We start from the raw sequence: 25,770 nt of genomic DNA, 5'->3' as shown, positions 1-25,770 counted from the left end.
TGGGTTAGCTCCACTATTCTCAATTCTTGTTGATTCAAACATAAATTAGCAATTTGGGTTAGCTCAAGAATAGCTCTATTCTACTAACCCATAAAAATGTTGGGTTAGCAAGAATAGAGCTTGTGGAGTTAGTGATATTAATAAAATATTTGATTCATCTCAATTAGAATTAGTTTAAATATTAAATTAGTATTAAATATAATATAATATTATATTAGATTAGTATTAAATAAACTATTAGTTTAAATATTAAATTAAATATAATATTATTTTAAAATATAGATTAGTATTAAATAAATATAATATTAAATTAGATTAATATTAAATAAAATGTTAGATTAAATGTAATATAATATTAGTTTAAATGTTAAATGTAATATAATATTAATTTAAATAATAAATGTAATATAGTACTAATTTAAATATTAAATTAGTATTAAATAACTATAATATAAAATTGAACAATTATATTACTCCCCCCCATTCCATCCCCCCACCATCCCCCCACTCTATCTCTCTCCAAATTATTTTTATCTCATTTCAATTTCGTTTACATATTTCACGATCTATGAGAAATTTTGCAAATCTAAAATCACGAACACTTTCTACGTAATTTTCTCTTTCAAATGAGATCCATGATGATATACTTTCGGACAAGTTGTTACAGAAGTATTTATCCCTCATCGTGCAAGTATTTATACCTATACAGACATATGAAAGTATTACTATCAATTATTATAAGTATTTATACTGATATATGAAAGTATTAATATCAAGTATTATAAGTATTTATACTGATATATGAAAGTATTAATATCAAGTATTATAAATATTTATACTGACATATGAAAGTATTAATATCTAGTATTATAAGTATTATATGCAAAAAAATACTTTCAAGTATATGGATAAATACTTACACGATGAGGGATAAATACTTCGGTAACAACTTGCCCGAAAGTATGTCATCATGGATCTCATTTGAAAGAGAAAATTACGTAAAAAATGTTCGTGATTTTAGATTCGCAAAATTTCTCATATATCGTGAGAAATGTGGACGAGATTGAAATGAGATAAAAAAAACCCACCTCTAAAAAGGTGCATGGTCCCCCCATGTGATTTGAGATTCCCCTCACCCTCCATGAAAAAAAGGTGCATGGTCTCCTAAATACTTTCGTGCTTAGGAATAAATACTTTCGTTCTTAGAGATAAATACTTCTGTACATAAATATTAATACCTTATGAAAAAAAATGACAGCTGGAGTTTTTTGGCATTTTGTGCGGGGTTAATTGCGGGGTGGGAGGTGCGGGGTTAATTATCAGCTTCCTATAAAATTAGATTAATATTAAATAAAATATTATATTAATTTAAATATTTAATGTAATATAGTATTAGTTTAAATATTAGGTTAGTATTAAATAAATATAATATCTGATAAGATTAGATTATTATTAAATAAAATATTATAAAATATAATATAATATTAGTTTATTAATGGGACGTGATATGAGTACCAGCACTCTCATCCCCTCATTATCTCCCAATTTTATTTGTTCAATCTCATCCACATTTCTCATGATCTATAAGGAATTTTGTGAATCTAAAACCACGAACGTCTTCTACACAATTTTATCTTTCAAATGAGATCCATGATGACATACTTTCGAGTTCGTCATTACACAAGTATTTATACCTCGTCATTTAAGTATTTATACCTAGTATTTTTCACATATGACATTGCTGACATTTAAAAGTATTAATATCAAGTATTACAAGTATTTATACCTATGCACGGAAGTATTTATACCTATGCGGTCAATAATTTTTGTTAGAGAAAGGTTGACGCAGGGACGATTAGGTAAACGTGATGTGGAGATGCGGGGTCCATGATTAGGGATAAAATACTTACAAGTATAGGTATAAATACTTGCATGATGAGGTATAAATACTTGCACAATGAGGTATAAAAACTTGTGTAACGATGAATCTGAAAGTACGTCATTATGGATCTCATTTGAAAGATAAAATTGCGTAGAATACGTTTATGGTTTTAGATTCACAAAATTCCTCATAGAACGTGAGAAATGCGGAAGATATTGAAAAGAAAAAAAAAACCCACCTCTAAAAACGTGTATGATTATTCTCCCATGTAGTTTGAGTGGTCCCTCTATATAGTTATATCAAGTTAGATATGCAAGTATTAATATCTTAATTTGCAAGTATTAATTTATTATCTTCTAAGTATTTATATCCATGAATTTAATTAAACTTGGAAGATCACAGTGTTGTGAATATATAAATTTAATTAAACTAGTTAGTTATGTTAGTTTATGGGAAGTTAAAATCTGTTTAAGAGATGGGGGTACAATGCGGGTACTGGAGTGTGGGGATTGAAATAATTATTCAAATATTAAATGTAATATAATATTACTTTAAATATTAGATTAGTATTAAATAAAATATAAAATATAATATTACTTTAAATATTAATATAAATAAAATATAAAATATCATAGTACTTTAAATTTTAATTTAATATAATATTAATTTAAATATTAAATGTAACATAATATTACTTTAAATTTTAGTTTATTATTAAATAAAATATTATATTAAATATAATATAATATTAATTTAAATGATAAATGTAATGTAATATTAGTTCAAATATTAGATTAGTATTAAATAAAATATTAAATTAGCAATAAATAAATATAATATAATATTTAAATAGATTAGTATTAAATAAAATATTCGATTAGTATTAAAAAATATTAGTTTAAATGTAATATAATATTAGTCTAAATATTAAATGAAATAAAATATTAGTTTAGATATTAAATGTAATATAATATTAGTTTAAATATTAGATTAGATTAATCACTATTTTATTTATTCTCTCCATCGCTATTTCAAACATACAATCCAAACGACATTTTTACTAACCCGAATAGTCCAAAGTTAGTGCTATTCTCAAACCATTCGAATTAGTACTATTCTCAACCACTAACCCAAAAATCGCTATTCTTACACTAATCGTTGCTCGATCCAAACGTACACCTAAGTTTTAGCTCTATATATAATTTTTTGTTTTTATTACCACCACAATGCAATTTGCAAAGCGCCAAGTGAAGGGCTCCAGTTCTGGCAGAGTGCATATCCTCTGAGATATCTCATATTTTGCGTGACAGACGTGTCCGGTTCCTATTAGGGGATGACGTGGGGGCCAGTATTATTGAGCTTTGAGATTCGCGCAGAACGTATTAAAACGGTTGAGATTTTCCAAAAAGTCACGCAAAATATGAGGTATCTCAGAGGATGATAATTCGTTCTGGCACTTTGACAGTCTCACGCACCCATGATTGTGTGAAACAAGAACTAATGGTGGCTGGTTGGCCACACCCAATTTGCCTCCCAAAAGAGATGAGCCTAAAAAGCAAAAGCAACACAATCAAAAAGCTTCTTTTCGCGCATATACCGCGATGATGGCAGTGACGACCCTCAGCTTCTCTCTCTCTCCATCTCTATCCCTATCTTTCCACTCACACTCTTGCCTTCTCTTCTACTACTCTTCTACCTTTACCTGTTCAAAATATTCTCTTCTTCCTTTGCCTCTCCTTTTCATCTACCAGTGATCGATGCTCCTGCTACTTGCTCTCTAGTAGGCGTAGGCGTAGGCGTAGCGACTAGTTTTACATGGAGAAGGGTTGCGGGTGCTGGTCTGCGGTGGCGCGTGGGGTCAGAGGTGCTTGTAGGTCTACTACTGTTGCTTCTAGAGAATCGGCCAACACACTTCCCAAGGCCAGTCTCGTCTATGATGCAGGTCCCTCAATTTCTTTTACTATTTCTCTATTATTATTCTTCTTCTTCTTCTTCTTCTTTTTTAATTGCCTTTCTTCTGTTTAAGTTTAACTGCTTGACTGGTGAGAGAATCAGCTCTTTGTATGAAATTTGTTCCCTGTTCCAGGTGAAAAGGATTTCCTTTTAACGACAAATGATTGTGTTCCATTTAAAATGATGGTATTTGTTTACTACTAAGAAATACAAACTGTAATGTATTTTGGTGGTAAATTAATAATCAATTTGATAGCATTAAATTGTTAGTCCATTTTGCAGTTATGGATGTTTTCATTTTATTTTATGTATTTCTTTTCTTACCACCTGTCTTTTAATCCAGATAAAAAAATCATGAACTGTTTATTATCTGTTTGTGGCATGGATTCCAACTATCAAATCCATGCGTATTAAGTTCTGACAAAATGGACCCGAGAAACAGGATCCTGCCGTTCAAAATAATGCACTTTTTTATAATACTGCATTACCTGAATTAGTTTGTTTTTTTTTCCTTTCTGGGTACAGCTACAGAAATGAGATACCTAAATGCCAGCAACCGAGAACTTGCTTGTCGTCTTGACACAAATTCTGATTCTGAAAATGCCCCTGATTCAGAAAGTGAAAAAAAATCACATCACAAGCTCCTCAAATTCACTTTTCAGGAGCTGAAGTCAGCCACCGGCAACTTCAGACCTGACAGTATTCTTGGAGAAGGTGGATTTGGATACGTATTTAAAGGATGGATAGAAGAAAACAGCACCTCTCCCGCAAAACCAGGAACTGGTATTACAGTTGCTGTAAAAGGCCTCAAGCCAGATGCCCTTCAGGGTCACAGGGAGTGGGTTGTAAGCACATTTGATTTCGATAATTCAATCTCATGGTTCAGTTGCTCTGTTAAAAAAAAAAAAAAAAAGTTTTCCTATGCATATTTTATTTGTTTAGACCGGTACAAATCCCACTTTTTTAGTTCAATGGTTGAACTGAATTCTCAACTTACCATAAATTTCTATGAAAACCTGAATCTCCCACAGATACACTTAGGACTTTGAAATTTACCTTTCTAAAAGGTTCAGAATCAGAACCATCAAAGTACCTTAAGCTCCAAAACCATTTTTAATTGAAACTTAAATACCAAACTTGTAAGTTTTCTTGAACAAAAGCTAATATTTGCTAGAGAAAAATGTTCCTATGACCAATTTTGAATTTTTTTTATGCAGGCTGAAGTCAATTTTCTTGGACAATTGCACCACCCTAATCTTGTTAAGCTCATAGGATACTGCATTGAAAATGATGAAAGACTTCTAGTTTATGAATTTATGGCACGAGGGAGCCTTGAAAACCATCTTTTCCGAAGTATGTGATTTTCATATGATAAAAATTTAAGAAACTGCTTCCAAGTCCTCAGTGACACTCCTAGAAATCCTTATTTTAGAATTTTTTTTTCTACCTATGCAAATATGCAATATATGCAATACACTACCAATATGTTTGTTGGGTGAGGTTATGTACTATGCATAGCGTATATTGGTCTGTACTATGGATCGATATCTTCATTTTAAAAGTCCAAATAGCAATCTGAACCGTTCAACATGATCTCCATATGAAAATGTACTTGTAGATCAAATTTTACATTCAAAAGTAATGATCTTCTACCTATCTAAAAAAATAGTTAAAAAAATTCTAAAAAATGTAAAAATTTAGTCTTCATGCACATTTTCATATGGAAGTCATGTTGAATGGTTTAGATCAACTGTTTGGACTTCGAAAATGAAGATATTGATCGATAGTACGAACCAATATGTGCTATGCATAGTACCATTACCATAGCCTCACTCATGTTTGTTTATATAAAACAATAATGACTCCACCACTACATTGGTTGCTGTTACAACCATTTAATTCCTAAAGAGCTTCAATCTACCTTATAGCCTCAGAAAACTCCTAAATAAATGTTGTGTTTGATTCGTACCACTCTTGAGGATGACAAGGGATTAATTTAATTATTGATGATGTCCCCTCAGCTTTGGATTTTCCATTGAACTGCACATCTCTTCTATAGTTGATTGATATATTCTGAATGTTATAATCTTACCTAGTTTGGTTGACTTCATGAAGGGGCATTTCCCCTGCCTTGGTCAAGCAGAATGAAGATAGCGCTCGGTGCTGCCAAGGGACTGGCATTCCTTCACAGTGGCTCTGAGCCAGTTATCTATAGAGACTTCAAAACATCAAATGTTCTTCTTGATGTGGTAAGCGGTTCCATTTCTAATATAATGAGCCATGGTATCTGAAATCAGCATGTAGTACCTATGAGATTATTTATTAAGGGTGGAAGCTGTCGAATATGGATCGGATATGGGTAAAACCATATTCATACTTTTTTTAATTTTTCGGATACGGATCATATATTAAACAGATATGAATACGAATTGGATATTAAATGGATACAAATAAGAATACGGATATCATTTGGATCCCTAATTCAGATATTGTAACAAAATTGCCATACTATTCAACAATTTTTTTTTCGCATTAGAAAATAAAACTAACATAAAATACAGATATAGTTTGAATATTTGATCATTATGGCAACAAAATAATTTTTCTCATGTTAAACATATTATGTCATTACAAACTATACATGTCGTTAACAAAAATTATTCACCATTATAACCATATTTTTAGTCAAAAGATAACAACAAAACAACATTCTTCTCTCTAAACATACATGATTCTCAAATAAACGGACATCCAAAAAATTAAAACACATGGATATCTGAAAAATTAACGGATACGGATAAAACTTTATATATATGCATAAATCATATTCATATTTGTATCCGCAAACTATCCGTATATGAATCTACAAAAATTCGAATACAGATCCGGATGGATAATATCCAATCCTGTTTGCATCCCTATTATTTAGTGCAACAATGCATTGAAACCAGCATGTTGGAATTATTCATCCTTATTTATTTTTAAAATGCTGCAATACAATATAGAGATCTCCCTCTTCTCTGGAGCCATAAGCACGCGAGTAATTATAACAACATTAATTCTATCCAGTTTTAAATGACATGGGCCAGGAGCCCTTATTGGATCTAGTTGTGTAACTTTTGATCTTATAGCAACTGTTAGTTCCTTCCATATATGTTTTCAAATGATTTTCTGGTTTCTTGACAATTCTGCCCCCCTTTTGTGTCCAAATGGTTGGATAGAGGCTTTAATCTTTTTGTGAGTGCTTCGTATGTAAATTCACAATGCATATTTTGGCAGGAGTATAATGCAAAGCTTTCTGATTTTGGGCTTGCTAAAGCTGGTCCACAGGGAGATAATACACATGTTTCAACTCGTGTTGTTGGTACCTATGGCTATGCCGCACCTGAGTACGTAATGACAGGTTAGGACCAATATTGTTCTTTCAGCAAAATCTACTAGAAATGAAAAGAAATAACAATCTATTTGGTGAATGCCAATGCTATCTCATAAATTGAAGCAGTAAACCCAACTATTCACAGGTCACTTGACATCCAAAAGTGATGTGTACAGCTTTGGTGTTGTGTTACTGGAAATTCTGACTGGCAGAAGGTCAGTGGACAAAAAACGGCCAAGTGGAGAACAAAACCTTGTCACATGGGCCCGGCCATATCTGGGTGACAGCCGAAGGCTCTTCCAGCTTGTAGATCCCCGACTGGATCTTAACTATTCTATCAGAAGCGTACAAAAAGTTGCTCAAATTGCACATTGCTGCCTTAGCCGAGACCAAAAAGCCCGTCCTTCAATGGATGAGGTCGTTAAATTGCTAACACCATTGCCAGATCTTAAGGACTTGGCAGTTCTGTCATTTCGGCCTCGATCTGCTCAGAAAGGTTAGGTTTATTTCACTCTCAGTAACTTTTAGTTGCTTTAATTGTGTAAACAGATATTCAAGTATATACCAGTCATGACAGTATGCTTACGGGGATCAACTCGTGTGGGTTGCGTTTATTTTTAGTGCAAACTAGTGCAATGAAATTTATTTATTTATATTGTTTCTTATATTTGGGTTTTTGTTCTTCTTGGTTTTGGATTTCATTTGTTAACTTTTCCAATTTCCTGAAAATAGGCTGAGCTCATCGCCTGTTATTATCATCAGTACTTCTCCAGTTATTGAGGATACCTTTCTGATACTTTTTTTTTTCTACAGGAAAAAACAGGCGCTGATGGTTCCCTTTTTTTATTAAACACGTGTCAAAATTTTGACATTATTAAGCTTGTAAAATGATTGTACTTCTCATAGATCTTACAATGAAGATATTTGATTTTAAATATCTACATATGATAAATTACTGAGTGTATAAGCTTCTTTGGCCTCCACTAGTGGTGATCCCGTGTAGTCCAGTGTGATTTCTGGTACCATTTGTAAATTCTCATCTTCATTGTTACTGTTGACAATTTTCTCTGAAGTCAGAATGCAATTTCTTTTCCCCTTTTTTTTTTTTTTGTAAATGACAACATAAGCGATTAGCGGTCTATAGCGAGCGATGATGTTTATAAATTAATTTATTATATTAGATCACAAATCTTAGAATAGTAGTAAAAAATTACACAAAATATTTTTTATGCTAATATTATGTTGTACCAAGGTACTAAAATATAGCTGGTGACCCACCATATATACCTGTCCATGAACCACACAATCAGACTTACAAAACAAAAGCAACTCGGCCCAACATAATATAAAGCACGCCTCGTTTGTTATGCTTCATTGATAATTTAACAAAATACTCTGCAATATCATACATTAACTTTGATACTAATTTATCATACCGATCGATGTACCAATATAAAAACTATTAAAATGGTCATAGTTCATAAACTATAGATAATCATACAAAAGGAAAATCAAATTCTAACACACTGTAGATGCACTAAATTATGCTCTGAAACCCAAACAAAAAATAGCACTAGTTTGCTCTGAAGCCAAGGACTGATTGTTAGTTTTATTTTATTGTGTGGCCTATGGTATTACTGTACACCAATTTCATTTAAAGAAATTAATGAAAATGTATCTGAATTTTTGATGGAAAAATTCGAATTACTATTAATAAATGTACTGGCCCCAAATGTTGCCTCAGATAATATAAAAAGACCTCTTCTCTATTTGGACGGATCCAATTCTAGAAACGTTTTTCTTACCCACTGATTATTTGGAAACATTTTAAGACTACTGTTTTTGAGGGATCTCCTTCTGAAAAAATTTCGTCCAATTTTATTTTGAAAGAGAGAAGTAAAGAAAACGCTGAAGGTCTTCATCATTAGATCTGAGAAAAACCGTTGAAGATCAGTACTAATTCTTCCGCCTAAAGATGTCTTCAATTTAGAACTGTAAAATTTAAATTCCTTTGCTATTTTGTTTTGGATTTACGGATTTTGGATTACGTGTTCTAATTGTAAAAACGCGTTATGTTTTATTATGTCTATCACTGATAGTTAGATATATAACACAAATATATATAAGACTAATTTTTCAGATTTTGGACTGGGATCAAAGGTACAGTGAAATTATTACAATATTGCTATACTCCCAACACTGATTTTTTTTTTTTTTTTTGGGGGGAATTAAACACATAATTAACATGGAATTGATACATTAATTGGAAGTACGCTAAACAGATTTTTTTTTTTTTGAAGTCCCATGCACATTGTAGTATTCCTCACACAACTTATATATATAGACAAACACATGATAACCCTTCCTAAACCTTCCTAAAGCCATTTATTATTCACTGAAGAGTGAAGACACAACCTCAACAAAGAAATATTAGAAAACAATACATTATGATTTATTAACGTTACATTAATACTGAGGAGGACAACGGAAGCCAGGCGGCGGATGCTTGCCGCAACCTATGAGCAACTCCAATGCTATAGGCAGCACAAGGGGTATATTAAGCAACCTAGCTCTTATAGTGGTACAGAGACACAGAGCTGCATCAAGATCAGCTATTCCTTGCAATAGTGGACAACACTTAGCCTTCGCCTCTCGGCTGATTCCAATGTGTATCAACCCTCCGAGAAGGTCGACACATGCATTAATTTTTAAAGCGTCTATTGGACAATATTGTCCTGCTGGAGCAGGAGTTGGTGGCGCTGGTGTAGGTGTAGGTGTAGGTGTAGGTGTAGGTGTAGGTGTAGGTGGTGGATATGGACTTGGCGGCGATGGTGTAGGTGGTGGATATGGACTTGGCGGCGATGGCGGTCTAGGTGTTGGAGTCGGTGTCGGTGTCGGTGGTGTAGGTGGACCGGGTGTATATGGGGGTGGTGGGCATGGGCATTTAGGAGGGTGGTGTTTTGGTGGCTTAGTAGGAGGTCCAACTACAGGAGGTGGTCGTACCGGAGGCTGGACAATAGGAGGAGGTGGTCGTATCGGAGGGTAACCCACAGGTGGTGGTAAAGGGGGCCATGGGGACACAGGAGGGGTCCTTGGAGGGTGATGGAAAGGTGGCTTGACCTTAGGAGGGTGATGCCTTGGCCTTGGGGGATGCTTTGGGCCTTTGGGAGGAGATGGGCACGGCGGGCCACAACGGTGGTTGTAGCATGCTTGAGAGAAATATGAGATGGAGAGGATGAGGAGAAAACAGAGTGAAGGAAGAGAGAAGGGAAGAGCTGCCATGACTAACCTGCAGGACCATGCAAGGTCGAAAGCTAGATAGGCTTGAAAAATTGTGGTATATGATAGGGTCTTTTATAGTGGCTCTTAATTAATTAATTAAGCTGAGTATATATGTTTTTATTCTGTGCAATTAATTAATGTACTTAATTTTACCAGCTTACAGAAGCGTACGTAGTGACATAACATTAATTCAGGATGGAGTTGGGACAGCTAAAGTAGAAAACAAATTAATAACATGCGCATATATTTGTCAGTGACTGGAGAATTAGAGCCACGTAGGTGGTGCGACAGTGCCTGGGTTTCTGTATATTATCACAGACTCACAGTATCTAACGGACACGAATTCTATGGTAGTCAGTAGTCACGAGCCTGGGCAATGTTTTGGCTGGAGGTGGAAATATCAAACATGCAATGCATGGAAGGTTAAAGGAGGGAACGACACCGGGGCCTTTGCCTTTCTACACTAGACTCACTAGGAGCGAACCATGCATAATCGTATAAAAGATAACATACTATATCTATACGAGATTATGGATTTGAAATTCACATAATTTTTTCTATGAACAGTAAATTATGAAAGATGAAAGGCAAAATCTCTATCATTCTCTCTCAAAAAAAAGAAAAGAAAAGAAAAGAAAAAAATAATCATGACAAACGACCATGAAAGTGTTTGGTGGCATGCAAATTGGCAACAACGTTTGAGCAACTTGATGCAAAATTAACAAATTTTTAACTTGTTTAGTCTTTACAAATGAACCTGAATTTAATTTGTCATTCCTCCTTTACAGGATGTGTGTCTTTTAGTTCCTATACAAGCTACAAAAATTCAAACATGTATAAAATATGCATGAAACGCTAGAAGGGAGGAGAAAATAAATAAATAAAAGCCAGTGGGGAAGTTAGAGAGAAGGTCCAAACATCTCCATCTTTAATTTTTGCTTCTACTTTATAATAAAATGTTTAAAACTCAAATTACGAACAAAATTTTATAATAAAATTTTTGCATGTAAAGAATATCAGCATTTTCACTTTTCTATGTGGCATCAAGAGATTTGCAAAACTCCACTCATGAGGTCAACTTTTGTACATAAATTTTTCATGCTCCTGATGCACATTAAAAGAAAGGCAAACTATCACATCTTTTACATGGATGTTTGAGAAACGGATACATCCATATCTATAGTTTCGCTTTGTTATGTATAAAAACAATTGAGGCAGTGTGGAAGCACTCAAAATGAAGACATTTGAACCCTTCTTTACTAAATAACAACTACAAACAACACACATAAACAATGAAAACATGGGAAAGAGGGGGCAACAAAATCAGGCTTTCATCACTCGGCCTAGTCTTATCCACTGCCACCACAAGTACATAATGGACAAGAAAATCACTGAACTAGCTATACCGAGTGACATGATGCCCACAACTAAACCTGCTTTTTGCCGGGCTGTCTTCCCTGGGCGAGGGGGGGAAGGTTGATCTAAAAGAAGAAGAAAAAATCAGCCAGGGTTGGTCAAGATCAAATTAATAGTGAGTAACCTTCTCAGTCTAATAATTAGCTGGTAGCGGATCCAAATATCCAACAATAATACGAACTACAAAGTGATCCGGTACCAGGCTACCAAGACCAGTTGCTAAACAGTTTACTTTACTTTTCTATTATAATTATTCCCATCGGATTTAGGTTGTGTAGTAGCTAAATAAAATGGGTAGAGAGATCAGCAGAAAACCCAATCAACCATGGAAACACTAATAAAAAAAACTAATTAAGACAGGGAAATACTGTACCTCTAAATACACGTATTGTCGACACTAATGGCCCATACGTGTATTCATGTGGAATGCAGCAGGTCCCTCTGCCTGCCCACTGAAAATGTATATCTACTGTTCTGTTTCTGACGGATATATTTTCATATGACTTAGTTATAACTATATAGGAGCCATTTGCTGCATCAACAATATTGAAGTCTTTCTCTACCTCATTACCCTGCATTAGCATGCATGAAAATTAAAATAATCGAAGGAACCAACCAGTCCACTGATTAGAGTTTCTACATAAATATGGGCCTACAGCATCAACATGGTACGCAAAGTTAAAAAAGCCTGACCTGATCAGGTACACTGGTATAGTTCCAATTCAGTGAAGACTGGTTCCATTTGGTTTTACTTTATGTAGCCACTTAAACAAGGTCAATGAAATTTTGATTTAAGTTCTAAATAATCTTTTTAGGTATGAGGACTTTACACTTGCCTGAATAAAGATGTTAAAATAGCGCCTCCCTAGGCCTCTCCAAGAGTTTTGGTCTTCAATTACTATCTCAGCAAAGTCAAACTCAACTTTATAACCATCTCCATCAGGTAAACCAACAATATAATACCTTAAAGAGCTTGCTGATACCCTTGCTGTTTGATAGAGTGCTTGGTTCTCTGTTCCTCCTGATATGCTATGGTCAGTGTTCACAGAAGAATCAATGGTATTGTTGTTTGGTAGAAATGAACCGACATTACTCACAACCCACTGATACTCAGGGTCAAAGTTAATATCTGCCGCTCCAAGGTGATCGGAGTCATTGTGATAATAATAAGAAAGATGCGGTATATTTTGCACATTTGCACCACATTTGATTGCAAATGGAGAACCAATAACTGCCAAGAAAACAATGACCAAAATCAAAAAGTGGAGGAGGATACATGTCGGTGGTGTCATGCAAATTACCGAAATAAGTAACTCTTCATTAGTTTAACTATCATAACTAATTAGGTAAGGTAGTTTAGGCACTCCAAAGCTTTGCAAATTAATGTTCCATTATATCATTTTCTTTTATCTTATTAGAACCAAGCATTATAGTGCTATATGCAAATGCTATGCTGGTCAGAAGTAGCACAAGTATTGTACTAGTACATATTGATGTTAGTGGAACCATACAGAATAGGTAACATTTAAGTCTTTTTTTTTTCCGGGTATTATTAATATTTTTGTTGATCTTCAGAGATCAATTGTTTAAGTGAGGCATATTTCAGGCTTAAATCAAGTCTTACACATCAAATTCAAGCAGTAAAAATAAAAATAAAAGAGAAAGAAAAAACAAAATACTTAATAAAAACATTTTGTGAAAAGGGAACAAAATCCACAAGTCTCTAAAAGCACGCTTACTGTTTAAGTTTGTGATATTACTCTGCAGCGATTTATTTCCAATGAAGTTTAAAATATCTGAACCTCTACTGCATTATCATCAAAAAAATACTATCAGTAAAAAATAATATTTTTTTTTATGATGAACATTTGTAATAACATAGCAGTGCCATTCCAGGTTCTTGAAACAATTAGAATAGAAAAGAAGATGTCCCAACAGGTCCTTTAGCCTTTCAAGAAAAAGTCTAGACAACTCATCAGTACTGCAATACTGTGTATACTTAAAATCTCAGACCTTACTAAAAAGCATTTTTAATTGGAAATATAAAACCAGTAGTTAATTTGCTTCTTTTCTCTTATCTTTCCTTGTCTTGTCTTGGCTTGTTCTTTTTCCAGAGTTGCATCCCTCATTCTTCAATTTGAAAAACGAAAAGAAAAGACTAAAAGGAAAATTATGAAATAATCCCAATATTAGCTGCTTACCTGTTGCCGAACAGAGTCTGTGCATTGATGTTAGTTCCCAAGAAGTTACTGTACAACACCAAAACCATGTCAGAACATGACAAACAAGAGGCAATTTGAAGCAGCCTATTGAATAACTGCAAGTCACAATATCAGTAATAGCTACTGGGCACATACATGTTTAGATTTGGATATGAAGACAAATTTCCTGAGATAGGATTGAATGAGATATCTCTGCAAAAATTAAATGAAGAAAATCAGTGACCATAATTAGCTAAAAACAAAAGGAAATTATAAATATGCTCTTGCATGTAATTCTGTTTGTAAGCTAAATTCGTGTGATGCCAAGAGAAAGATCCATATTCAAGATAATTTAGAGAGAAGTATGCACAAGTAAAGACAGACCAAGAGAATTCAAATAGGATTGCCAAAAACATTTCAGGTAGCATACTGTGCAGAGTTAAATGTCATTTCAATATGTGAAACAATCCAGTTAATAGATCTGAGAGGTAAACTCATATCAATGAAAAAATATGAAATTATAGAAAATACTCTGAGCTGTAAAAGTCGACCAACTTACAGATCTGTTCAGTCCATTAATCTAAAGGGAAGTTCTAAACTATCATGAAAATTTGAAATATTCTTATATGTACTTACAATTCACCATTCGAAAGGCTTTTAGAAATGATGTCCTCAAGACTGCCATAAAATTTATTTCCACCAATAAATCTGCAACAAGTTGGAAGTTTTTATTCGATTGATGAATGAAAAATATAATGCTGTCTTATGGAGTTGCAAATTTGCAATGATACAATAGTTCATCTCCTTATAACAACGTTATAATTTATAAAAGACAAGTTAAATGTCTTTTATAAAAGTTAAAGAGGTTAGCTAATATCAAAACGTTTGTTCCTAGGCTGTGGAACAAACGCTTCGGTTTTTACATTTTTAAAGTCTATATAGTCAATCCAAACCGTTCAACATTCAATCTATAATAAAATGTGTTTGGAGACCAAATCTTTCATTTTTTGAAATATTTTTACTATTTATTAAGTCAGTTTTAAAATGGCTATTTTCAATGATCCAGAAAATTTTCATTGTTTATTAAAATCAGCAATTTTAAAACTGGCTTAATAAATAGTAAAAAAATTCCAAAAAATGTAAAATTTGGTCTCCAGGGACATTTTAATATAGAGATCACATCTAATGGTTTGGATCGACCGTTTGGACTTTAGATTGAGTAGGTGTTAAATTATTACTTACAATTGTGTCAATTCAGGTAGAGAAGTTTCTATATAGGCACTACGAATTTTGCCATGAAGCTTGTTGAAGCTCAAATCTCTGTCAAATGCAAGCAACAGATTAAGAAATTATGAAATCAAGTAACATTAGTTTCCAAAATAAGCGAAATCATATCTTTCATGAGCTTAAATGTGCCAAAGACTTACTCAACTAAAAGACAATCAATAGATAGATACAATTACTCAAGTATAATGCCACTTATCGATAACCCCATATCTTAACTAGTAAGTTATATTCTTCCTCAAACACTTTTTATTCAAGATAAAATATTTGACAGAAAATTACAAATTCAAGTAGCATCGAATAGCAAAGCAAAGAAATCATATTATTGGGAAAAAAAATATACAGGTAAGTTAAGTTCTTGAGCTCTGGAATAGGAAAAGTGCGGCTCGTAAGTGAACAATTTCTCAGGGACCTATTTCACATCATAAAAGAGATGTTAGCTCCTATTACATTTCTGCTTAACTTTGGAAATAACAAATTATATTTGAACATACAGAATTCTCAAGCTACTCATATTCTTCAAGAATGAAAAATCAGAATCTGTTTCTGGAGGCGAACTGACAGAGGGAGGAAGAAGATCACCAATTTGCCTGTTTAAGCAAAAAGAAATTAGAGAAGCTGAAAAATATCAGGTTTGAAAGTGACTTCATTTTATCGTTTAAAGTAAAAGGCAGGTAATAATATAGCTTGTTTTATCAGGTTTTCAAATGATAATATAGCAAATAAATATATGATTCATATGCTAAGCATAGCCTTGAGTCTCCCCAACCCACTCACAATGTTTGAATTAACACCGGGTTAGAGAAATGTGGAATACGCCCTCCAACAAGAGTCCCATAGATACGTCTGGAAGAAGAAACACTAAATTTAGATTATGCAAAGGGTATACTAACTGTATAATAATAATAAGATGTCACAGAGACTTCCATACAGTTCTTCAAGTTTTGTGAAGTTACTAATAGCTGTGAGTTCCCCGCTAATGTCATTGTCAAATGCCCATCTATAGCAAAGGCATTCATTAATACAGTAAATCTATATTTTGTTCCTTCAAATTAGACTCAATGCATCATAATAGATTGATAACAAAATATATAAATTAAGCCAACAAAATCAAAATACAGAATTCGGAGTTTCCTCAATGGTTTTAACACAACAAGCGATCCGCTCACTCCACTACTGTCGAAATACCTATAATGCAAACATATATGCAGAGTAAATAAGGAATATGATAGCTTAACAGTAAGCCACAAGTGCACGGTAGTTACAGAAATGTGCAGTATACAGAGTGACAGTTAATACTTCTACTTACAACTCCTCAAGAGACGTCAAGCTTCCCAGTTCTTGAGGAAGGGGACCACTGAAGTTGTTAGTACTAAATTTACTGCACCAAAATAAAAAAAGGCCCAGTGAATATCAGTAATTTACTAGAAAGTTAAAACATAGGAATTTCTCATGAACACTAGTGGGACTGGTTCCTGCTTTAGAACAATCACTGTATAATGTTGTCTTAAGCATGTTAAATTATTCACATTACCAATGTTTATTGTGTCATCACAGATATATTCAAGCAGCTATATGCTTTCTGAAGCAGTATATCAGCTTTTATTTAAGTGTCATTTTGCAAGTTTGCTGAGGAAATGCGAGTGGGATGCCAAATCCTGGTGTATTGACAAATTTCTGTAAGCCTGTAATTGTAAAATTAATTCACTTTTCCTGTTTCCTTTAAAGGAAAGTTTTAACTAACTGTGTTCAATTCACTTAGTACAGTCCAATTCACATGTAAATGAAAGTGCAAAACTAAAAGTAACATAATTTCATTCAGTAAAAATCAAGTGCAATTCAATTAGTTGAGTATGTTCAAACGAATTGATTAGTAGATATTAAGTGACTGAATTTGTTCAGAACTTGTCATCATGTAGAATTGATTCAAATAAGATAGTTTTATTTTCTTTTCCCGAGTAAATGAAAGAACAATATAGGAAAAAATCATGCTCACAGGACTTGAAGGTTAGTAAGATTCCCGAGCTCACTTGGCACACTAGCAGATAACATGTTAACACTCAAATCCCTATATTGAGAAATTAACAGAGAAATCAGGTCATATCAAGCATAATAGCAAAAATTTGTCAATCAAACTGAAGGGAGCAGAGATACATCATTGATAAAAAAACAAAAGAAGAAAAAAGAAAATAGCAGTAAAAAATAGGAACCCACAAGTTCTTCAAGGTGCTGATATCACCAAGCTTTGAAGGGACTGAACCTGACAACATGTTTTTGCTAAGATTCCTGTATAAAAAGTGCAAAGCTAAAATTTAGAAAAGAATGTTGTGTGTTTTAGTTCCTCCCTATAAAGCCTCAAAAGTCGCAAAAACTGCATCTTTTGTGCTGCAATACAGAATGCTTGAACAGTTAAACAGCAGTTACTCATTTTTTTTCTTATATTTGGAGAAATAAAAATAAATCTATTGGGGTTTATACATACTCGACGTAATTTATTATACATAACAGATAAAGATAACAAATTCTGCTTACAGATAGGTCAGTCGGGTAAGGCTGCTAATCTCTGAAATGTTGCCACTAAAGTTGTTCATGCTCAAATCTCTAAGATTAATGAAACGAGAAAATCCAACTTATAAGGGGAAATATAAGAATTCACCAAATGTATGTTTAGAAAAAGATAATAAGGTGGAGAATTACAAGTATGTTAAGTTTCTTAATTTGCCGATCTTTGGAAGTATATGATCCGAGATACTGTTGTTATATAGACTCCTAGTAATTAAGAGCGAATGCAAGTCAGGAAATCTCCAAAATAAATTCAAACATCACAATCAGTTGTATCTAACCAAAAGGACACAAATAGCATTTTCTAGTATCTTACACAAGCTCTAGCTACATCTATCGTGAGTAAATTGTTTCCGCAAATGGTATAACCAATTCAAGTTTTCCAGAAATCAAGAGGAATTACAAGAATAATAGTCAACTCACAAGTTTGCCAGCCATTGTAAGTCGGAAAATTCTGGTGGAAGTCCGCCATTGATATTTTGGCTACTCAAATTCCTGAAGTGATCACAGAAGAGAAAGAAAACAAATCACACATGCAATTCCCAGGAACGGACCTACATGGTCCCCATGGGGTGCACCCCCCATGGATTTTGAGTTTTAGTGGTGATTTATCGGTCCCAGTCGACTTTGCCCCTCCTAAAAATTTGTTTGCCCCCCTCTGGATGTTTAATTTGCAATTCGGGTTAAATTTAGTGTTAAAATCAAAATAAATTTTTTGAATTATGATTGGTAATTAGAATTATAAATTAGAGCATCAGAAATTACAAGTCAGAGTGTTGGAAAGTGTACGTCAAAGCATTTTTTTTTATCGAGTACCCAATTAGTAAATGGATTTAAATCTGATTCGATATTTTTTTTGCACCAACCCCCCCCCCCCCCCCGATGAAAATCCTGAATCCACCTTGGCAATTCCAATATTTATTGAATCAGACGAGATATCATAATAAAAGGGACCCGATGAAAATAAATGACAAATGTCGTGAAAAAACAGCCATTAGTTTTGAAATATACAAGGAGATTATGTGGCAGGAATTAGAGGACGCTCCAGATGTACAGTTTGTACATTCAATATGAGGCCAAGCAGTTCCATTTGGATTGCATATGTCCTGCTTGCCATCCATAAAAGGCTTCCAATCAGAAATATTCCATGCGCTGTAGATTGATTTTATTGCATTATCTGGAAAAGAAAATTGAACATAGAATTATGTTATCTCATTTCCAAAATAGGTTTATAAGATGCTGGAACTGAGAAAAAGAGAAAAGGATCTTAACCTTCTATTACATCAGTGGGTCCAGCAATTTCCATGTCAGCACCAGTAACTAGAGGGAGAAGAAGACAGAGGGATGAAGCGAGTAAGAAGAGGATCAAGGAATCCATTTTGAGGTTGTTTTAGGAGGGTTATCGGTAGAACTAGAGATAATACCAGGAGTTGACTTTGTTTCGAGAGAGGGATTGTTTGACCGAGTTTTCGAGCAGATGAGGGGAGAGAGAGAGAGAGAGAGCATCGCTGACAAACTGAAGCGGGAAATTGCGTTTGGAAAAGACAAGAGAGAGAAACCGATGGGAGGACATGGTCGTCGGAGCTGATAATTAAAAAAAAAAAAAAAAAACGAAAAAATTTAGGATTTCAGCTCGCACGATTTTTAAAGTAGAAGTAAAAAGGGCACAGGATAAAACTGATAAAACAGCCGAGGTTCAACGGATTCTCGACCAAAATGTGAGAAGGAAGAAAGCTCCGGCTAGTCGAACTTTTTTATTGAGCCCTCGGAAATTCAGAATTACACATGTTTTTGAGGAAACCTTCGGGGGATTTCATGTATACCCCTCAAAACCCCTGAAATTACGTATCTTCCCCTCTTAAAATTCACAATATTATATTGGGCATTCTAAATTTCAAAAAGTCACTCATTTATCCAACTTATTGACTTTTATATTGAAACTCATTTTAATCTTAAACTTATATAGTACTCATTTTATCCCTTATTAAAAGATATAAAAAAAATATGTAATATGTTTAAGGAAAATATTTAGTCTTTTAATTGATCAGTTTTGAGAGCAAATGTTTCAGTTTCTTACTTATAATGCACACACAGAGTACATACCTAAATGTCACTGTCTAAGTGTCACAATTAAAGAAATAAATTATTTGTCCTAAAAAACTGATCAATTAGAAGACAAAATATTATTCTAAGCACACTACATATTTTTATTTTTATAGTAAATGATAAAATTGATATTTTATAAATTTTAAATGAGTTTTAATAAAAACTCAATAAATTAGGTAAATATGTGAGTTTTTGAAATTTAGAAAGATAAATGTGATATTATAAATTTTAAAGTGAGAAGTATGTACTTTCGAAGTTTCTAAGAAATTTACATGAAATTTCCACAACACACTTTTAAAATCTAAGCTGGACAGTGATTTCCATCGCAAATTTTAGAACGCTGCAGATTATTGACGTTATTGATTAAAAAAGGAAATTCTTAATTCTTGGTGTAAACAAAAAATAATATGGAGTCTAGCATGTGATCTGAATCATTTTAAAAATTACAATTGTTTAGTAAATTTATGATAGTGTACTTATATCCTACAACATATCAAAATTCAGAACGAGTATTTTTATATAGAAGAGGGTTCAAATACCTCATATTTTCATATCTCATCAATACTTATATTTTTATATCTTCGTTTTAAAAATCCAAACTGTTGATCCGAACTGCTCAACATGATATTTATACTAAAATATGTCTGGAGATGAAATTTTATAATTTTTGAATTTTTTTTACTATTTTTAAGTATATGTACAAAATCACTGCTTTTGGAACGTTAAAAAAACAGTGATTTTGTACCCGTCTTAAAAAATAGTAAAAAAATTCAAAAATTATAAAATTTCATTCCCATACATATTTTAATATGGATATCATATTGAACGGTTCGGATCGATAATTTAGACTTTGAAAACGAAGATATAAAATATGAGGTATTGGAACCCTCATCTTTTATATATGAAAAGTTGATCTAAATTGTTTAATAAAGTTTTTATATAAAAGTCTGTAAAACATCAAATTTAAATTTTATACAAATACTAACATTTTTATCATTTCAAAATTCTGAAAAATCAACAGATTAGACGCATTGGCTTTATAAATGAAAATTTCCAATCCTTTTGTATGGTGATTAACCCCGAACACAATTCTTTGTTAATCTCTCTCTTTATGGAACCGATACCATTGTGATTAGGGTTTAACTGTTAATTATTCGTTTATATGATATACGTTAATTATATTATCATGTATATATTCACAGTAAATATTACAAGAGCAGGATGATTTGATAAACCAAAGAGGTAAATTTATCTTGTTCGATGAATTGAATAATGCTGTTCTTTTATCAAGGTTCTAAATAGCGCGCTATAGCGTTTTCAGATCATAAAAGCCATGGCACTATCAGCGTTGTAGCGCACTATTCCACGCTATAGCAACACTATTTGAACATAGCACTGTTTTTTTAATCAGTCTGCTGTGTCGCGATAAATGCTATTTAAACAAAAAAAAAGGAACAATTTATGTCGACTTTTATTTTACAGTCTTGTTCTAGTTCTATAAGGCAACACTTAATTACACTTACTTTAAAATAGTGCACAGTGATCAATTTTATTTCATCTTAAGAATTAGTTTTTGGTCTACTGGTAATTGGTAGAGATGATTTTCTCTGTGTAGGGGTGAAGGTATTAAAGATAAATGAGGGTTAATTTGCTCTATTTTTTCATTTTTTTTATTGTTTATATGTGATTTCCTGTATAGTTTAGAATAAAGTGTTGTAGATACTATAAAATGGATATAGCTAGCATGCTACGTGTAGTATAGTGATATGTCGTATAACCTCTTCAAAAATTTATTGGATATGTTTCAGTGGCGAATCCAAACCTTTAAAACTGATCTACTTCACGAGTGATGTATTTACACATAAAATTTATAATATTTTTTTTAATTCATTTGATATAAAATCAAGTGGACAAAAATTGAAGAGTTATAAGTTAATTTTAATACATCCATTTGTTTTTTTTACGCTTGACTTTTTATATCAAATGGATGCAAAAAAATTATAAATTTTATATGTAAATACATCACTCGTGAAATAAATCGGCTTCAACAGTTTAGATTAATCGTTTGAACTTTGAAATCTATTCTATGATGGAGGTAGCACAACGTATCACTATGTTACAAGTAACACGTCAGTCTTTCTCCTATAAAATGATTCTCATTCACATCATAAAAAATTTATACAATTGACCTCGTTCGTGTTTGATCCCTATAGTTTGAAGGTCTGATTCGATGCCTGTCTGTGTGGAAGGTTACAAGTTCAAAATCCGAATAGAGATGTTATGTGAATATTAAACTAGTTTAGTCTTTACTAAAAAAAAAATGTCCAAACCGTTAGATGTTTAATCTATATTATAATCTACTTGGAGACCAAATTTTACATTTTTTGGAATTTTTTTACTATTTATTAAGATGGTTTGAAATTTTTCTTTTTTTTAATGCCTACCGTCGGACGAAAACTTAAATTGAATTTTTGAGGCTCCCAATGACATTTTTTTGAAATTCTAATGCTTCCGCTACGATGATGCCCAGTGTACCACCTGGGCAAAACGGATCCGTCTCGTCCTTCCCTTTCCGAAAAGTGCTCATACGCGTAAATCCGAGTTTCCTAGCCAAAGTTATGGCTGTTTAAAATTTTTTCAAAAATTAAACTTTGAAAATTCACAACTGGCTGTAGAAAAATCCAAATAAGTTGAAATTTATATCAATTCTGTGTATTTTTGAATGCTCTACATGCTGGTGCAATCACTTTTGTAGTTTGGTCCTTGTATCAGTCCAGACTTGCTGATTTACCAACAAAGGTCAAATTTGATATTTTTAGTGTTATATTTAGACTTGTGACATCCAATTAACAAATAAAATCAAAGTTCACAAAAAAAATCAAAGTTATAAAGAATTACGACATCACTTCATAAATATGTCAAATGTTTTATTTTTTGGCATACACTCTAAACAATTTTTTCTTAACAAAATTATTTAAATCAAAATACTAAAATTTCTAAAAAAAAAAAAAAAAAACAGACCGCCCAACAGTGGGGCGTTTTACAAAAAAAAAAAAACAAAAAAAAGCAAACCGCCCAAGGAGGGGGCGGTTTGGTAATGGCATGAAGCGCCCTATGCCGGGGCGGTTTGCTAAAATTTCAACCCGCCCACTTTCCAGGTGGTTAGGGCATATATAAAAAAAATTTTAAAAAGAGGTTATTTTTATAATTTTTTTTTTTTTGGGTATTAAAAAAAATGGCCGCTGGAACGAGAACGTGATTAACGAGGTTAGCTGCTAACTCAGTGAAACAATAAATTTAGCGGCTATTCTAAACTGCTCCCATTGAAACATGAAATATGGCTAGAAAAAAACTCACCAATCAAGATAGCATTATTCCTATCGAGACAATCAAGGCAGATCCGTAAAGGAAGAACTGGTAGAGCTTTCAATTGTTAAGGAACAAGGATGGATTAGCTTTTGTCAACGGGTGGTATTAATTTTTCATTATTTTTTGAGAATAACGTAACACTAGTAATCATGCCCATGCACAGCAACGGGATATTATAAAAAAACAAAAAACATATTTTGTATTAAAAAAACATTTTAATAAAAAAAGTGTTATAATTGATTTAGATGGATGTAGAATTTCTTACAACACAAATGAAAATTATATACTAAATTCGAAGTTGAATAGGAACTTATAATTGTTTAATTTCTTCATTCATGATGGAAAAAAAATATTCTTATTTATTTAATTGATGATGTCTTGGGAATATAATTTCCCTTATCATTTACAACAAGAAAACAAATACAAAATCGTTTGAGATCTACAACAACATATCAAATATAACATGAAAAAAAAAATTGAAGTATTTTCAGCACAGATTGACGATCAGGGCCTTTTGACGATCGAAGACAAGGCGCCATATGTGTTCGAGAAGAAAGAGCATGGCTTGGAGCACATGTATTCACACAAACCTCTTTCACGTGTATGCATACATGTGTTGCTCCACCTGCATGAAAAACAAATAAGAAATTTAATTAAGATCAGAAATGTGCCAGTATTTGGTTGGAATTGTTCCAGTGTCTTCAAACCATAACAGAATCTAAACCATAAGGGTTCTTGAATTATTCTTAAAAATCAAGTGCATGAGCACTCGGTACCACTGTACCAGAAATAAATTGATTAAAATAAAACGAAAAATACATGACACATGGTTCTTTCCAAAATTTGAAAAAGAAGCAAAGTATAAAATGAAGCTGTAGTTTGCCTTTGCTGCATAGGAGGGATGTCTTCCTTCTCCTCAACACGCTCCGTCTCTTCACCCTGCTCCGTCTCTTCACCAAACCGCCGTTGCCGTCTATTAGTTTTTTTCAAAAACGCGCGCCCTCCTCTTGCCTCCTCTCACTTCCACACCAGATGCAATGGAGAGGCCTCACCATGGAAAGGAAAATCAACCACCACTTAACAATGGCCAAAAAAATTCAGATGCAACAGAATCGACAACATCAGGTATTTCGATAGCAATAACTCAATCTACACGATTTCATGTTTTGAACTGCACACATGCTTTTAATTTGTTTTGAGAAAAGCTCGATATCATATTTCAGTTGCAGGGTTGTTATTTGTTTTTGAAAAGCTAGATATCGTTTGTTTAATTTTGTTCTCTGTCTCTGAAATTGTAGAGCTCGTATCATGGGAGAGATTTCTATCTATGTTGGGATTGAGCAAAACCTGGATTAAGCCTCTTAATTTTATTTTAATTGGGACTTCACTGCTGTTCCCAAATTTTTAGGTCCGGTTTTTAATTTAATCCGTCAAACTGCACATTTTAGCAATTTGATTCTTAATTCATGTACCAGCATTGAAATATTAAGTACAATACTGGTTTGACCCAGAATAACCACGATTTTACAACTCTACTTTCAAGTTTGACTGGGATTTGAAATAAACAGTTTAGAAGAGTATATAAATTGGTTGTTATTTGTTAATCAGTATATTATACAATGACACATGGTTCTTTCCAAAATTTGAAAAAGAAACAAAGTATAAAATGAAGCTGTAGTTTACCTTTGCTGCATAGGAGGGATGTCTTCCTTCTCCTCAACACGCACCTTGATGAGGTCAATGGTGTCAATGGGTTCAATGTCGATCTAAATTTTTTTAACAAATGAGAGTTTTGACCTTGATCATGGTACCTCCCCTGAGACAGAGCACCAACGATCCTTCTTCCCCTTCTCTCTCCATCTCTCTCTCTCTATATCTAGAGTCACAGTGCAGACGGTGACGGAAGGCAGAGTCGCAGTCCTTCTTTCCTTTCTCTCTCTATTTCTAGGGTTTTTTTTTCTTTTTTGGAAGAAGCGATCGGGAAGGGAGGGGTGGGATCGGGGAGGGAGGCACACCCAGCGAAAGTTTTTTACATATCTTAGAATCGAAATGGTGCGAAGTAAGTATGACATTACGTGTAGCGGATAAATATTTAACTAAATATAGACTTCTACACATAAGAAGAAAAAAAATTAATAAAAAAAGATAAGTTATCTGATTGAAGGGCTGATATTCAATCCGAAAATTCAACTTTTAATCACAATCCTTGCAGGATCTAGACATTAAGCTCCTTAATAAGGTAGGGAGATGTATGCTTGGTCGAACGAACTGTGACTGTGAGCCCAAATTATTGGCCCAGTTGCAGGATACCGACTCGATCCGACCTCTGTAATAGTGTA

At 33.2% G+C, this 25,770-nt stretch overlaps 3 protein-coding genes across 8 annotated transcripts; 1 reads left to right on the top strand and 2 right to left on the bottom strand.

The window, feature by feature from the left end:
• The first annotated feature begins 3,354 nt into the window (after positions 1 to 3,354).
• LOC144553536 (serine/threonine-protein kinase PBL34-like) lies at positions 3,355 to 8,310 on the top strand. The gene is made up of 7 exons (XM_078301746.1): positions 3,355 to 3,824; positions 4,361 to 4,680; positions 5,053 to 5,188; positions 5,951 to 6,084; positions 7,115 to 7,238; positions 7,357 to 7,707; positions 8,025 to 8,310. Exons 1-7 carry the CDS (start codon positions 3,698 to 3,700, stop codon positions 8,039 to 8,041), a joined length of 1,209 nt encoding a protein of 402 aa, XP_078157872.1. The 5' UTR covers positions 3,355 to 3,697; the 3' UTR covers positions 8,042 to 8,310.
• Positions 8,311 to 9,464: 1,154 nt separating this feature from the next.
• On the bottom strand, positions 9,465 to 10,497 carry LOC144553537 (uncharacterized). Its single transcript, XM_078301747.1, has one exon. The coding sequence runs from the start codon at positions 10,491 to 10,493 to the stop codon at positions 9,678 to 9,680; it is 816 nt and encodes a 271-aa protein (XP_078157873.1). The 5' UTR covers positions 10,494 to 10,497; the 3' UTR covers positions 9,465 to 9,677.
• A 1,205-nt stretch (positions 10,498 to 11,702) lies between these two features.
• LOC144553535 (uncharacterized) lies at positions 11,703 to 19,564 on the bottom strand. Of its 6 annotated transcripts, none has more exons than XR_013511389.1 (22): positions 19,381 to 19,564; positions 19,229 to 19,276; positions 18,968 to 19,133; positions 18,380 to 18,451; positions 18,092 to 18,163; positions 17,927 to 17,995; positions 17,609 to 17,680; positions 17,391 to 17,462; positions 16,704 to 16,775; positions 16,514 to 16,582; positions 16,326 to 16,394; positions 16,172 to 16,240; positions 15,889 to 15,984; positions 15,738 to 15,806; positions 15,353 to 15,430; positions 14,747 to 14,818; positions 14,267 to 14,323; positions 14,111 to 14,158; positions 13,649 to 13,716; positions 12,873 to 13,140; positions 12,283 to 12,481; positions 11,703 to 11,974 (listed from the first exon to the last, which is right to left on the bottom strand). XR_013511389.1 is itself a non-coding variant. In XM_078301740.1 (22 exons), the coding sequence occupies exons 1-22, from the start codon at positions 19,460 to 19,462 to the stop codon at positions 11,817 to 11,819; spliced, it is 2,172 nt and encodes a 723-aa protein (XP_078157866.1). In that variant the 5' UTR covers positions 19,463 to 19,563; the 3' UTR covers positions 11,703 to 11,816. The 6 variants fall into 6 exon arrangements, 5 of the variants coding, with proteins under 5 accessions (XP_078157866.1, XP_078157868.1, XP_078157869.1 ...); XM_078301740.1 differs by having other exon boundaries at positions 12,746 to 13,140; positions 19,381 to 19,563; XM_078301742.1 differs by having other exon boundaries at positions 12,746 to 13,140; positions 13,649 to 13,713; positions 19,381 to 19,563.
• Positions 19,565 to 25,770: the final 6,206 nt, after the last annotated feature.

The sequence above is a fragment of the Carex rostrata genome, chromosome 4, assembly GCF_964058835.1.
Source record: "Carex rostrata chromosome 4, lpCarRost1.2, whole genome shotgun sequence".
Classification (NCBI taxonomy): domain Eukaryota; kingdom Viridiplantae; phylum Streptophyta; class Magnoliopsida; order Poales; family Cyperaceae; genus Carex; species Carex rostrata.
Note: the sequence above shows the minus strand (reverse complement) of the source record. Positions and strands in the feature narration are given on the sequence as shown.

Excerpts from the sequence above, each read along its gene's own strand:
- LOC144553536 (XM_078301746.1), top strand. The coding sequence starts at position 3,698 with ATGGAGAAGGGTTGCGGGTGCTGGTCTGCGGTGGCGCGTGGGGTCAGA. Across the intron at positions 6,085-7,114 it reads CAAATGTTCTTCTTGATGTG|GAGTATAATGCAAAGCTTTC; the intron begins GTAAGCGGTTCC and ends ATATTTTGGCAG. Across the intron at positions 7,239-7,356 it reads ACCTGAGTACGTAATGACAG|GTCACTTGACATCCAAAAGT; the intron begins GTTAGGACCAAT and ends AACTATTCACAG.
- LOC144553537 (XM_078301747.1), bottom strand. The coding sequence starts at position 10,493 with ATGGCAGCTCTTCCCTTCTCTCTTCCTTCACTCTGTTTTCTCCTCATC.
- LOC144553535 (XM_078301740.1), bottom strand. The coding sequence starts at position 19,462 with ATGCTCTCTCTCTCTCTCTCTCCCCTCATCTGCTCGAAAACTCGGTCA. Across the intron at positions 16,395-16,513 it reads TTGAGGAAACTCCGAATTCT|ATGGGCATTTGACAATGACA; the intron begins GTATTTTGATTT and ends CCTTTGCTATAG. Across the intron at positions 15,807-15,888 it reads ATGAGTAGCTTGAGAATTCT|GTCCCTGAGAAATTGTTCAC; the intron begins GTATGTTCAAAT and ends GATGTGAAATAG.